General features: G+C 42.9%; 1 protein-coding gene across 4 annotated transcripts in view; it reads right to left on the minus strand.

Moving 5' to 3' along the window:
• CD82 (CD82 molecule) overlaps positions 1 to 13,973 on the minus strand; it is a 68,094-nt gene that overhangs the window by 21,033 nt on the left and 33,088 nt on the right. For all 4 annotated transcript variants that reach the window (XM_083465586.1, XM_083465587.1, XM_083465588.1 and 1 more), the window contains one exon: positions 12,868 to 12,949. In XM_083465586.1, coding sequence (XP_083321712.1) covers positions 12,868 to 12,930 — 63 coding nt within the window. In that variant the 5' untranslated portion in view covers positions 12,931 to 12,949. The remainder of the gene's footprint in view (positions 1 to 12,867; positions 12,950 to 13,973) is intronic.

Below are 13,973 nucleotides of genomic sequence, written 5' to 3' on the forward strand. Positions count from 1 at the left end.
ATAACAAGTCAAGCAAAGTGGAAAGACAAAAGAGCTAAACTAAGCAGTCTTCAAAACACCGCTTCAATGGTTTTTATTTATTTCATAAAATTCATAAAAGCTATCTAAAAAAGGATGGCTCGAAAGCTAGCAACCTGGACATCATTCCCACTGAAGTGGTTAACCTGCCTAAGGTTTATTGCTTCAAACTGACTGTGGGGTCTGACAAGATTGAATGTTTTTCCATACCAAAAAGTAAACTACAATCACTCCGCAAAGAGAGCTAAATGTCAGGGAGAAGGCTAGGCTAAAACACAGTTGGAGAGGAGCACTCAATCATGCAGGCCTCCACATGAAGTATGAAGCAGTAGGTCGACTTGCCAGAGACAGCTGCTTTTAAAAAGGCAGAATAATTGGAAGGTAGCTTGCCATACCACTCAGGTTAAGGTGTATTATAACATCTATTTCTGCTGCTAACATGCCACCAAGGCCCCTGTTAGCATGCCTGTAGCGAAGAGCACAATAGGACCAGTGTGTCTTGGCATAAGCAGAAAGAATACAAGGAAACAGCTGAATAAGGGCTTGTATCAGACCTTTTTCTTTTTTTTACATCTGATCACACTTTAATAAAGAAACAGGAAGCCTGTTCTGCTGTGCATCCTCCTGTGATAAACACGCAGGCTAAAAATTTGCCTACAAACCAGAATTAAGTGAAGCCATGAGTCGTGCAACAGTCATATGGCAGCAAAACCTAAGGCACAGAGCCATCAGTTGGCAAGCGAGCTGCAAACACGTCGCAGTCCAACAGTGTTCCGTCAGTGGGAGCCAACTGGCAGCCCTCATCCTCGGATGAGAATGGGACAATAATCCCAGGGGCATAATGCAGATTTGATCTAGCAAATCACAAAGTCAACCCAGGGCAAGGAGGATAGGTCTAGAAAATCTCTGCAGACCCCTCTGCCAAGGCTGAATTCAAATGGTCAGGGCGGGGACTTGCCTTTCCCCAAGTTCTACAACAAGGAGTAGGAAACCTCAGGCCCAGGGGGCAAATGCACCCCTTCAAGACCCTCTGTTTGGCCCTCGAGACTCTTATTTATTGTCTTTATAGCCCACCTCTTCAAGGCTAGACTGAGAGACAGTGACTGGCCCAAGGTCACTCAGTTGCATGGCCGAGTAAGGATTTGAAAGCTGGTCTCCCAGATCCTGAGGAGATTTCACCCCTCCCATACCCAAGAATCTCCTGATGATCTCCTGATGGTTTCTGCTGACTCTCCAGAGAGGAGGAGGCGTGTCCTGCCTATCTACTTATTCTGCCCAGCAACATATCATTGTGTGTGTGAGTGAGAGACAGTCAGTCAGTGTATCGGAGAAAGTGAGAGTGTTAGAGATTCTAGAGATAAGATTGCTGCTAAGTGCAGCTGCAGACTCTCAGTGTAGCATTGATTTATGCTTAGAATATTCAGCTATATTCAGAATATTCAGAATATAGTCTTGTATCATAGTTGTAGTTACAGAATAAAAGGAAGATATTCTACAGAGCTGCTCTCCGAGTGGTTTATACTCTGCAAGACTCTGCAAAACTCTGCTGCGCAATGACTGTATTGTTGAGACAGTGAATCCGGTGCTCTCAGCTCTAAGCTGTGAGTCCACAGCACTGTGACCGTTTCCTGCGGGAAGTAGGTCTCTGGCGGTGCTTCCCAGCTCGCCTAGCCCAGTCGGGGTTGAGGTGCATGAGTCCAGTTGGTGCACTGGCTCTAGGGCGATGCTGACAGATCCTAGTCCCAAACTCTAGCCACTACACCACACTGCCTGGCTTGCCAGGCTATATTCCCACTCTGCTATCTCCAGACCACATCTTTTACCAGCCCTGCTTTTGCCCTGGCTGGAAGTACTTTTGCCTGGCTGGAATACATCTTGCTTGCCTGGGTGGAGGACAGAGAGGGGTGGCTGGAGAAACGAGTCAGCAGTACAGAGATAAAATTCACGTTGGTTGCTCTGCTCGGGTTGGACTCTGGCCCTGTGCAACATTGGCATGTGGGTCCCAGAAGGTTACCCAGAAGGAAATACGGAGTGGAAAAGGTCCCCCGCCCCCCTGCTCTGCAACTAGAACGTCCAGATATTTTTATTACACAATGAAACTTTCACAGACAGGACTTCTGTGTGTTACAGGTTGCTTTCCACCTGGTCAGCAGTAAAGGAAAACAAGCGCATGCCAAACACTTTATACTTGACAATTAAGTGAGACTTCCATGGCACACTTGAATATAAATAGCTCCTATAGTAAACACTGAAGAACAAAATAATCTAACAGTACACAGCATGCAGACCTATTTGCTGGCTAGAGGCCAGTAATTCAAAACCTCCTCCAGAACTTTAGAGTGTTTTGAGAATAATCTGGTACACAGGATGTTTATTATACCCGCTTATGTGAAACAGACTGTATTCTGTCAGGGCCTCGCATCAGTCATGAAAGGATCATTAACATTGTCAGCAGAAATGCGGAATTTTCTCCCACTGCCTCTATGTTGTTGCTACAAAATACAGAAAGCCAGACAAACTGGAAAAGTGATGGTTCCATTCAAAGAACTGCCAATATCGTTCACCTGCCTCCAAGGGAGCTGTGGAGAAGATGAGATCTCTGTGAAGTTAGCTCACAGTGACAAGGTGGCATTGGCAAAATGGGCTCCCCTTGCTATAGTAAACACAGGGAGAAGCCTAGGGATAAAACCAACCTACTCATACTTAAAATTTAGTTCTCTTTGCCAATAAGACATTGCAGCAGCAGTCTTGCTTTCCCTCCTGTATTATCTGAGCTCTGGCAAGTGAATTATGACCACCAGGTAGCAGCTGTTTACATAGTGAATAGTTTTCTGTAGAGCAGATCTCCATGCAGTACAAGCTCCTCCTAGGAAAAAACTTATTCCAAAGGGAGAGCTTGTGCCAGCACTGGTAAAAACAGAAAGCTTATTAGGGAACCATGTGGGCATCCTATTACAAAAGCCATCAAGTTTTATACATGTGAGAATAGCCTAACCTTGTTTGGCCTGCCATTTATGCACAGGTTGAACTTTAGGTTCCCAAAGGTTCAGATGCCATGGAACTGCAGAAAAAGCAGCTCTTTCCCCTGAGGCAAAAGGTAGTGGAAACAAAGGAGGGTTAGAGGAGTCTTGAAGAACAGATGCTTCCTGTCACCTGTGGCCTTGCCAGAGGAAGCCCAGAAAAGTCTACTGGGAGAGAATTCCAACCATCTACCCCTCTGAGCGCCATTTGCTTCAGCCAGCCGTCTCCCTCGAGAGACTTTCCACTTCTTTCTGTGCAAAATGTGGGAAAATACTTTGCCGCTCAGATCTGGATTTATTCAAGCCAAGCAGCTTGGATCCGCCTCCTGTCAGCTCAGAGCCATCTCATCAGGGCTCCAAGAACATAACGTGGCTTTACAGGCTGCAGAGCGGGAAGAGGAGGGGGATGTGGAAAGCCTGGAATCGGAGGAAGAGTGAAAATATCCACTTTGCTGAAGTGCTGTGGCAACAGGGAGGCGAGCAGGGTTACTGCAGGGCAAAGCTTTTCCACAGCCCATTGTAGATGCATAGATTCGCCGCCGCCGCCACTCAGATTAAGTTCCCTTTAGTGCCTCTCGCCCTTTGTCTTCTTCCCTGAAAAAGTTGCTATAGAGACAGTTAACCTGCACTCTTGACAGGGCCAGATCAAGTCACCTGAAGTCTCAAATCAAGGCTAATTCACAAGTATGTTTGCTGCACACCGACACACGTCAAAAACACTGCAAAACATGGCACAAATCTATTTATCTGCATAGTTCTATTATCATGAGATGCGTGTATCGCCTGCTCTCTCCAAAGGAGCACAGTTTAATGGGGACAATTATTGCATAGTGCAATCATTCTTCCCATTCATCCTCTTCAACTACATTCAGGGAAGAAGCTGCAATTCAGATGAGGTCTGGCCACTGCCAACCTTCATGTCCTGCCTGGATGGTATTCCACCAAGGAACGCCATGCATGGGACTCCCCCTCCCCCTCTCCCATGCACACCCCACACCCAAATCTACTTCAGAGGGTTGTGGGAACCCCCAAAAGAAACATAAAAGTCATGCGGGGTGAGGAGGGGAAGCCTTGCTTTGCAAGTGGAATGCATTCTGCTTGCACAAGGAACTGCTTTGAATGCAACCGCTTGTTTCCCCAGGAAGACACTTGGAATGAAACATGGTATACATCGTTTCCCCCACCCTGCCCCCTTTGCTAGTGGATGCCAATGAAGCACAGAAGGAAGGGGGAAATGAGAAACTCTATTTAGCACCACCAAAATAGTTTAACGGATTGCACACAGACCAGGCAGTGGCCCAGAAACCCCAGAAACTTGCGGCAACATAGCTTCAAATACCTTAGTATTCGTACTGGAATGTCTTCCATCCCTGGGAGCCAACCAACATCCCACCTCAAACACCAGCTGCAAGTACTCCAGTAATGCTAGAAGAATTCAAGTGCCCAAGCATGCAGATAAAGCCACTTCCTTTCCCCTGTTTGTATCCCATTTCAGAAAGGGCAGAAACAGTCTTTAACATCAAGGGGTCAATAATTACAAATACTCTCTGAGCCAACAGAAATAGAACTGGAAAGCTGGAAGGGACCACGAAGGTTATCCACTTCAACTCCATGCAATGCAGGAATCTTTTTGCCCAAGGTGGGGCTTGAACCCATGACCCTGAGATTAAGAGTCTCATACTCTACCAACTGAGCCATCATTTCCGACAGTCAAAAATGGATAGAACACTGTCTCTTGTAGACCCAATATGACGTGATGCTGCTATGGAATAGCAGATAGCATATTGCACCCTGTAGTTCTAGCTCTGCTATCCAATTCACCCCCACTCAGTCCCCCAACAAATTCTGAAGATGAAGCCGGACTAGTATTCAATGAGTTCTGCATCTTTAACTGTGTGTTTAAAGACTTAGCCCCACCTCACTATAGAACTAGATCTTAAAAGAGTCTTCCTCTGCATGCTAAAACCATCCACGACCTTTGGTCCCTGGCAGCCTTAACTGGAAAGCCGATTGCTCGGAGATGGAAATGAAGCATACAGCTGGGGGGTGGGAGCTAGCGGAGAGAGCAAATTGAAAACCAGTTCCAGATGTGCCATCTGGGCAAGCCTTCCTGCCTGCAGTTTCTACATGGCACATGGTGAAAGAGTGGCAGAGGGAGGGGAACTCTGATTCACAACTGTTTGAGAAAGCAAGAACCTTAGTGATGATTTAAACACAACCTGGGCATGGGGGACATCCCAGAACGTCTAACAAGGGCATTGCAGTTTGTATCACTGACGTTGCTTTAGATGCCAGGAGAAACACGTGCATCTTTCTTGTGCACAGGTTTCATATGGATTCGGCACTCGCATCTTGAGGCACCCTTTACACATGTCAGAATGAGAGTCTCTCTGCTGCTGCTTTCTTTTTTAGGATCTGAAGTCACCCTAAAGTTCACCCTAAAGTGAAGCACCAAGCTAACACACAGCTTAATCTTCAGGTGAAACAAAGAGTGATGGGTTCTTACATTTGGCTGGGATACAAGAATACACCGTAACTGTCAAGGAAAGATATTTTGTCTGGTGTAATCTACTTCTCTTTTTAACCCTAGAGGAAAGAAAATACGGAACGAAGAGGGTCTCATGGATGAAAGAAAAAAGGTATGTTCTACAACACTCCAAGTCTAAGGGTGGAGCATGCAAGTGTGAAGAAGAAGAGGAGTTTGGATTTGATATCCTGTTTTATCACTACCCTAAGGAGTCTCAAAGCGGCTAACATTCTCCTTTCCCTTCCTCCCACACAACAAACACTCTGTGAGGTGAGTGGGGCTGAGAGACTTCACAGAAGTGTGACTGGCCCAAGGTCACTGAGCAGCTGCATGTGGAGGAGCGGAGACGTGAACCCGGTTCACAAGATTACAAGACTACCGCTCTTAACCACTACACTACACTGGCTCTCTTAATTGTGTGAAGGCTTCTCCTAATTTTGGTTCAAGAAATAAAGACTGGATCTCATCGATAGTGGTGCTCCTAAACAAAACTTCAGAAGTAAGGCCAAAAAAGATAAGCCAGGAGGAACTCCTATGCTCTAACCCAGATAAGGCAGCAGTGAACATGAGGCCTTTAAGAGAAGCTCATGTAGAAATGTATACCCTACTCCCCATTGTCTTCTCGCTAGACCAGATGCCTTTAACTATGGTTCTTTGGAGCTGATCCATTCAGAGGAAGGTGGAGGATTCTAGTTAGCATCTACATTTATACCTCCACCAGAGTAAAAGACTCAGCAGATGCTCCAGGTGCAAAAGAGAACTAGAGCAGCAGTTCTCCAAAAGAAGAAATTGGATTTTGTTGACAAGGAGTAACACTCGGTGTTAAACGTTGCAGATAAAAGCTGGAGAATAAGAACACCATCTGTACAAAGGGAAGAGTCTTTTTGAGTTCAAAACCCCAGTTCCTTTCAACACAGCATTTCCTCAAAGTTGAAACGTTTCCAAATAGAGCTCAACAAGTCACCAGTCAGTTTACAAATAGGAAGTGCCCAAGAAGAAACTTGTGACAGTTCACTGTCAGTCTGGAATTAACTCTAGATTGGGAGATTGTGTCCTTTGAATATATTGCACAACATTAAATGCATTCTCCCACTGAAGCAGAACACTTTTGGGGTTCTTTGAATGTCAAATTGTTAAAATATGCTGTATGCACAGGAGAAAAGAGAAACTATAAGGGACTTGGTATTTTGAGCACCACAGACTTTAAAAACACAAGGATTTGGCATATTACAGCTGCCAATTAAATTGCTACAATTGGCAATCATGTCTTAACAGAACTGCCAGGTATGGATGTTTCTGCATTAATTTGCAATTTTTAAAAAGGATATAGATTATGGCTTAGAAATATTTCTCCCAAAATATGCATTTCAAAAAAACATCATTTGATACATTTTGAGTCAAAAACTGCCAGAATATTCAGGATGTGCAAACTCTGATGATTAACCAAGTTCCAATCGGCACATCAGTCTGGAAGATGTGAATCATATCAGTTTATTATCAAAATTTACAAATAATTTGAGTTCTTCAAGCCTCTTGGCTTCCAGGTAGTAAGCTTCTGAAAGTGACAAGTCTGATGAATTATCAGGGGCCAGTATCTGCTATTATTAATTCTTGAGATGTTACAAAGATCAGATGCTTCATGTATATAAAAAAGATAAATAATAAACAAGACACCAGAAAAAAAGAATGGAAGGAGGAAATGGGAGGTGTCCATATTAATTGGAATTTGTGTTGCAAAGTAAGTTTGATACACTAAAAATAGATACGGTTTAGCTCAATGAGAAGAATCAGTTATTAAGATGAGGCCCATGTCAAAGTTGATTTCCTTGACCTTGGCTATGCATATTCTTCAAATGTTATTGAACACAATACAGACTTCTTTCCCAACCAATTCATTTACCCAAAGAATTGTATAAACCATCCAATAACCAAGATCAAAAGGTGGAGTGGCCTCAGATACAAAACTGTCATGAAGCAGTATTGAATATTGACAAAAGACAGGGAATGAAGCTGGGAGAAAGGTCAGCTGAACATTTCAACACTAACACCCTGCTGAGAGAATGGCTGTTCTGGGGGGGGGGGGGAGAGAATAAAAGGATAAAAAATGTGAAGGAAAAAAAGAGGTAAAAATCAAGAATTATGCTGTAGTGTGGGAGCGGGAGGGGGGGAAACATTAGTCACAAAGATAATCTATCATTTCATCTGTGATATATGAGGGAAAGGTTTTACGGTAGATAGAACCATTAGTGATTTGTTTAATGCATAAGACTTATCTTTGAATACTGCAAGAATTAGGTTACCAAGGACAAATCCTACTCCCATCCCCCACTAATCTACGTGGTCGGGAATTTGGTTTATAAGAGCAGAAGGGATGGAAACCAGTAAGTTTTGAAAAATATATTGATCTAGCGGCAATTGAGTAAAGATACATTTTCTAAAAACATATGTAGAAAGAGAAGAAGTTGAGAGTGCCCAATGACTTGTTTTGTGGTTGTTGTTTTTTGCACTAGCAACAACAAAAAAGCTGGACTATCTATGTACCCAACATCCCTCTATTTCTTTGAACATGGTCACTAAACAGAATTTCTATAAAATTATGTACTGAAAGGATTACACACCTAGGTGGGTTAACGGAAAACGGCTTAAAATACTGTTTCAGTGGTGTAAATTGAAGCCCAGGTATTCGATGCATGCTTAGTGGTCATGTAGTGAGATTAAGTAGTTTTGAGCCTTAGTGAAAAAAGTTATTCAAGATGCAGTAAGAGGGAAAATAGTCTTTCAGAGTCTACAATACATGAGTTCCATAGAAATTACAAACTAACATTTTTTATGTTTAGCAGCTGTGAGAATACTTGCAGCAAAAACTTGGTACTCCTCACGAACTCTGAGTTATTAGCAATTAATAAAATACCCCCCCCCTGAATATTACACAAGTGATCTGTACTCATGAAGATCATGTGCATTTCAATCCTTCATGGAGGTTTGGGATATATTTTGCTTTGGGGGGAAATGTTATAAGGGCAGTTCTTGTCTTGGTAGGGGCTACAGCTAGCTACTAATACTACTATTGGGAGCAGGTGGCACTGTGGTCTAAACCACTGAACCTCTTGGGTTTGCCGATCAGAAGGTTGGCAGGTCAAATCTGCACGATGGGGTGTGCTCCTGTTGCTCTGTCCCAGCTTCTGCCAACCTAGCAGTTCGAAAGCACAACAATGCAAGTAGATAAATAGGTACCACTGTGGTGGGAAAGTAAACAGAGTTTCCGTGTGCTCTGGCTTCCGTCATGATGTTTTGTTGCGCCAGAAGCAGTTTAGTCATCCTGGCCACATGACCCAGGAAGCTGTCTGTGGACAAACGCTGGCTCCCTCAGCCTGAAAGCGAGATGAGCGCTGCAATCCCATAGTTGCCTTTTTCTTCACATTACAGAACTAAACAACTGATATGCCCCAAGGGTGGCGTTACATGTCTAGCAAACACTGCTCTGGGAACCTAGGCTGCTCCTTCTGCACTGCAAAGAGTCTTTGCATGCACACCCTATGATAACCAATGGAGAAGACTCCCTCCTCCTATTGCTTTTTTCTCATCTGGGTTCCCAAGTATATGTGCCACATCAAGTCAAGAGACGTTACTTAACTGGCTGCAGGAAAAATTAGTGGGTGGGGCAAAAGCCCACTAACAACTGCTCCCCTCCCGCTAGCCAGGAGAGATGCAGCAGCCCACATTTCCAGGCTCACGCTAACTAACAGATGTCTAACTTAATAGTTTCCATTACCAAATTTTGGGTTTTAATAGAGACTCTGTGTGTGTGTGTGTGTGTGTGTGTGTGTGTGAGAGAGAGAGAGAGAGAGAGAGAGAGAGAGAGAGAGAGAGATTTAGAATTTTCCATCCATGTTCCCCTGGTATTCTGGAACCCCAAAGTACCCCTTACCATGTTATCTTGGCCCTTCAAATACAGTTGTACTTCGGAAGTCAAACAGAATCTGTTCCGGAAGTCTTTTAGACTTCCAAAACGTTCGGAAACCAAAGCACAGCTTCAGAATCCGCTGAAGAACCTGTCAGACGTTCGGCTTCCAAAAATAGTTCACAAACCGGAACACTCAATTGCAGCGTTCGGGAGCCAAAATGTTTGAGAACTAATACGAATGTATTTGGGTACTGCTTGTCAACAAATTATAGAATTGTAGAGTTGGAAGGAACCCTGAGGATTGTCTAGCCCAGGCATGGCCAAACTTGGCCCTCCAGATGTTTTGGGACTACAACTCCCATCATCCCTAGCTAACAGGACCAGTGGTCGGGGATGATGGGAATTGTAGTCCCAAAACATCTGGAGGGCCTAGTTTGGCCATGCCTGCTCTAGTCCAACCCTCTGCAATGCAGGAATATGCAGCTGCCCCATATGGGGATCAAACCTGCAACCTTGGTGCTATCAGCAACATGTTCTACTATGGTGGTTAAGTATACCAAGGGTGTGTAGAAGGTAGACTGTTTCTTTTTTCCCCCAGATAAATTTTTATTGGTTTTTCATTGATTATACATATATACAATCTAGATTACATAAATTGCATATAACATAGCCGTTACAAGAGTCATATATATATATTACACAATTATTTTGGGCTCCGCCGAGCCTCGGACTTCCCTTCACTTCGTTGGTAAGTATCAGATAGTTTCTAAAGTCACGTGTTTTATCTCCTTTACATATTTGCCAAACACTGTTAGAGTTATTCTAACCCTGCCAGAGTCATCAAAGTTCTACACTTGTCTCTTATATACGTCAGATATTTGTTCCAATTTTCATGAAACTTCTGGTCATCCTGGTCTCTTAATCTTCCTGTTATTCTAGCAGGTTCAGCATAATTTATCATCTTGATCTGCCAGTCATTTATAGTAGGTATTAACTCCATTTTCCAACTTTGGGCTAGCATAGTTCTAGCGGCCGTTGTGGCATATAGAAACAGATTTTTGTCCTCTTTTTTTATTTCCTTGCCGACTATTCCTAGCAGGAAAGCTTCAGGCTTTTGGGGGAAAGTATACTTAAATTTTTTTTAAAGTTCGTTGTAAATCAGTTCCCAAAAGCCTTTTACTTTACTGCATGTCCACCACATGTGATAGAACTCACCATCCCCCTCTCCACATTTCCAGCATTTCTTAGTCTTCAGTTTATAAATCTTAGCCAATTTCACTGGCGTGGGGTACCACCTATAAATCATTTTCCAAAGGTTCTCCCTTAGTGCCGTACACACCATGAATTTCATATTTACATTCTACAACTCTTGCCACTTTACAAAGTCAATATTGTGACCGATATCTATAGCCCATTTTGTCATGGCCTCCTTTACCTCTTCGTCTTTTGTATACCAATCCAGTAAGAGGTCATACAGACTGTTTCTAGTAGACTTAGCGCTGGAATTATTGCAAGCAGTCCTGGGACTCTGTAACTTTTGGTCTGTTCCTTCAAGGAACTTAAAGATACGTATGATCACTTAATTATGGCATGGCTAGTATTTGTTAGGTTATCATGAACACACATTCCTCCTTTGTAAATTTAACCTGTTTGTAAAGGATTATAGTTTATGAAGCGTAGCCCAAGTGAGACTGATCAGCCAATCTCTTGTTGAATCAACTTAAGTGTTTTTACACTCTGTTTATCACGAAACAAGCAGGAAACGAAAAATTTGCCTGTTTGCCCAGGAGATTTTTATCCAGCTTTATCTAGCTCACTGCTAGATTTTTCCCATGATTGTGTACAACGGTATTACAATTTAAGTTAGTGTACTGGGCAAACTTTATTTTAAACACAATTTGTTGGGCTTTAATCTAAAATCAGCTGTGTATACAGTCATTTATGCAGATAAGGACAAAAAAACGAGCTCCCGTTCTCTGCTAAATATAAGATTATAAAGATGTTGTAAGTTTGTCTTAGATGTCCATCTGACACCAGATATACTCTTAGCAGAAAGGAAGGAAGGATGGAATAAATATGTTTAATGAGAGAACTGTACCAGGGCTTTGCTGATCCTGAAAACAGGTTAGCACAGGCTGACTGCAAAGCTTGTTCTTTAAGTCTGTAATTCTCTGCTAGAAGTAACTGAGCCTCAGTGTCATCAGCCCAGTGTAGTGGAACACTCTGGCCATAGAGATTCAGCAGGCACCTTCTGCTTCAACTAATAAATGCCTACTGAAAACACTTCTATTCTATCAGGCTTATTAAGAATACATCTTTCCATAAATGCCATCTGATTTTAACTTTTTTTATATGGTTTCCATTGCACAGTTTTATGTGCAGTTGTTGCGAACCACTTTGATATTTTCTTTATGAATTCGTGGTATATAAAGATTGTCTTAAATAAAATAAAATAAATAAAATTGCTGCTCCTCTTGGCACTAATCTGTTGCATCCTGCAAATAGAAACACATTGACTACAGGAAAAAATCCATTCAGCAGTGCACTGATTATAACCACACATGTTGTGGCTGGATGTCAAACTGCAATTATTGCAGAGAACAGCCAAGGACTTGATTAAAAATTGGCTAGCCGGTAATTTGGCTCAGCTTGTCTCAAATAGGGAGCACACAATACCCAAAAGCACTTAATGGAATCACACTATACAATTAGTTGCATTTCCCCAGCCTCTCGCTGTTTCTTCTTTTTTAGCGTTTGCTAGTACTATACAGGCAAACAGGTCAAGACAGGCTTTAATTACATCCAAGGAGGGTTAAATAATTAAACAAGTAGTTTCTCCAAGTGCCCAAGACTCCGATTTTAATAAAGCCAAGAACCTTTGCAGGAGTGTCAGGAAAGTTTAGTCATCCAACAGGCATCTTGATCATAGGTACCACTTAGCTAGTCCAATCGGGGCATTTCTATAGTCTGCAAAGTCTTTTTGGTATGAAACTGTGCACACACAGTTATTTGGGTTGAGCACTGCTGCAGAAAGAAGCACCCCAGCCCACTGTACAGCAGGCTCTGAGTTTGTTCAGATTTCAGCTGAAAACCAATGTCTTCTTCTACACCTTTGGTAGAAATGGAGATACTGAGCTACCACCTGGTACTGTTGTGGGAAGCAGATTAAGTGATTCAGATTCAATATGGTTTGGATGCAATAAAGGGTTGTTATCTTAGAAATAGAATTAACTTATGACAATCGAGTTTGGGAGATCTTTGGAGAGAGGTAGAACAGTCTTTATAAGAAGGGTTCTTTCTCCAATATTAGATGCCAGTTCTGCTGTTAGGATACAGTTGCTCCCGCCCGCACTCAACTTAAAAAACAGATCCCCCAGATTCTGAATCCAAATACTTACAAAGAAAAGGAGGTTGAAGAGGAAAAGGAAGTACTTTGTGACTTTCAGGCAGCCAGACCCCATCTTCTCTTTTTTATAGAACCTGGGTGGAAAACAGACAGCCATATGAGCATATATCCTTTACAGCATCGCAACTTGACTGTGGTCTGGAAATTTTAAGAAATATTTTACCAGAATCTCCCCTCCCACACCACCCCCTCAGAAAGCAAAGCATTTCAACAGAATACTTCTCTGACGAGCTGTTTCCTTAGCAGGGGAGAATAGGGGGGGGGGGTGTTCCAGACAGAACTCAGTTCCAGCACATCTCAAGTGTGTGCCATTGTCATTATAAGAGAACAAGTGAAGCGTTCATTGTGAGTTCCGGCACCTCTTTTTCTAGAAAAACCACACTGGGGCAATATATATGTATAGCTTTGTCTTATTCACTGTTTTTGCCAGTTCCAGTCTGTAGTTCACCAAACTAGCCCCATCCATCAAAGGAACCACTTTCCATCTGGTTGGTTGGCTACTGAAAGAACAAAATGTTGGTCAAAAGGAGCCTTTGGCCTGGAGCACCAGGGCTCTTCTGATCTTTTCAGTGAAGCACCATCTGCACCTCAGGTACAGATATTTCAGAGCCAGTTTAGAAACCTCCTTATATTGGAGACACCAGAGACTAAGGATGCTTCCACATGAGGCATTTACTGTGGAATGTTGGGAACCCCATGCTCTGTTCACTACTTTTTTCAGGACTACTTTTTTCAGGACACTGGCAGGACACCATCGTGAAATCACCTTCCTCCCATATTTTCGCCCTTTACTTTCTGTTTCTTTTCAGAACTCAGAAAAAGAACACAACTTCACTCACACACAAACACACACACAGCTGTGCAATCTTCCCAAGCGTAGATCAGTCATAGCGAAGCAACCCCACAGATTTTCAGGTGGAGAGCATTTTCTGTATTAGTACTTCTAGCCATTTCCTTTATCTATGGTCTGTCATTCTCATATAGGAGTGAACTCACAGTTTAACCTTTTCCCTTCTAGGTGGCATTGCCTTTCAGTCAGTTACTTTTCTGTCGCCTAAACTGCAGCCACCAGCAAGCTCCTTAATCTTGGGACTGCAG

Source organism: Podarcis liolepis (genome assembly GCF_965112155.1).
Source record: "Podarcis liolepis genome assembly, chromosome: 1".
Lineage (NCBI taxonomy): Eukaryota > Metazoa > Chordata > Lepidosauria > Squamata > Lacertidae > Podarcis > Podarcis liolepis.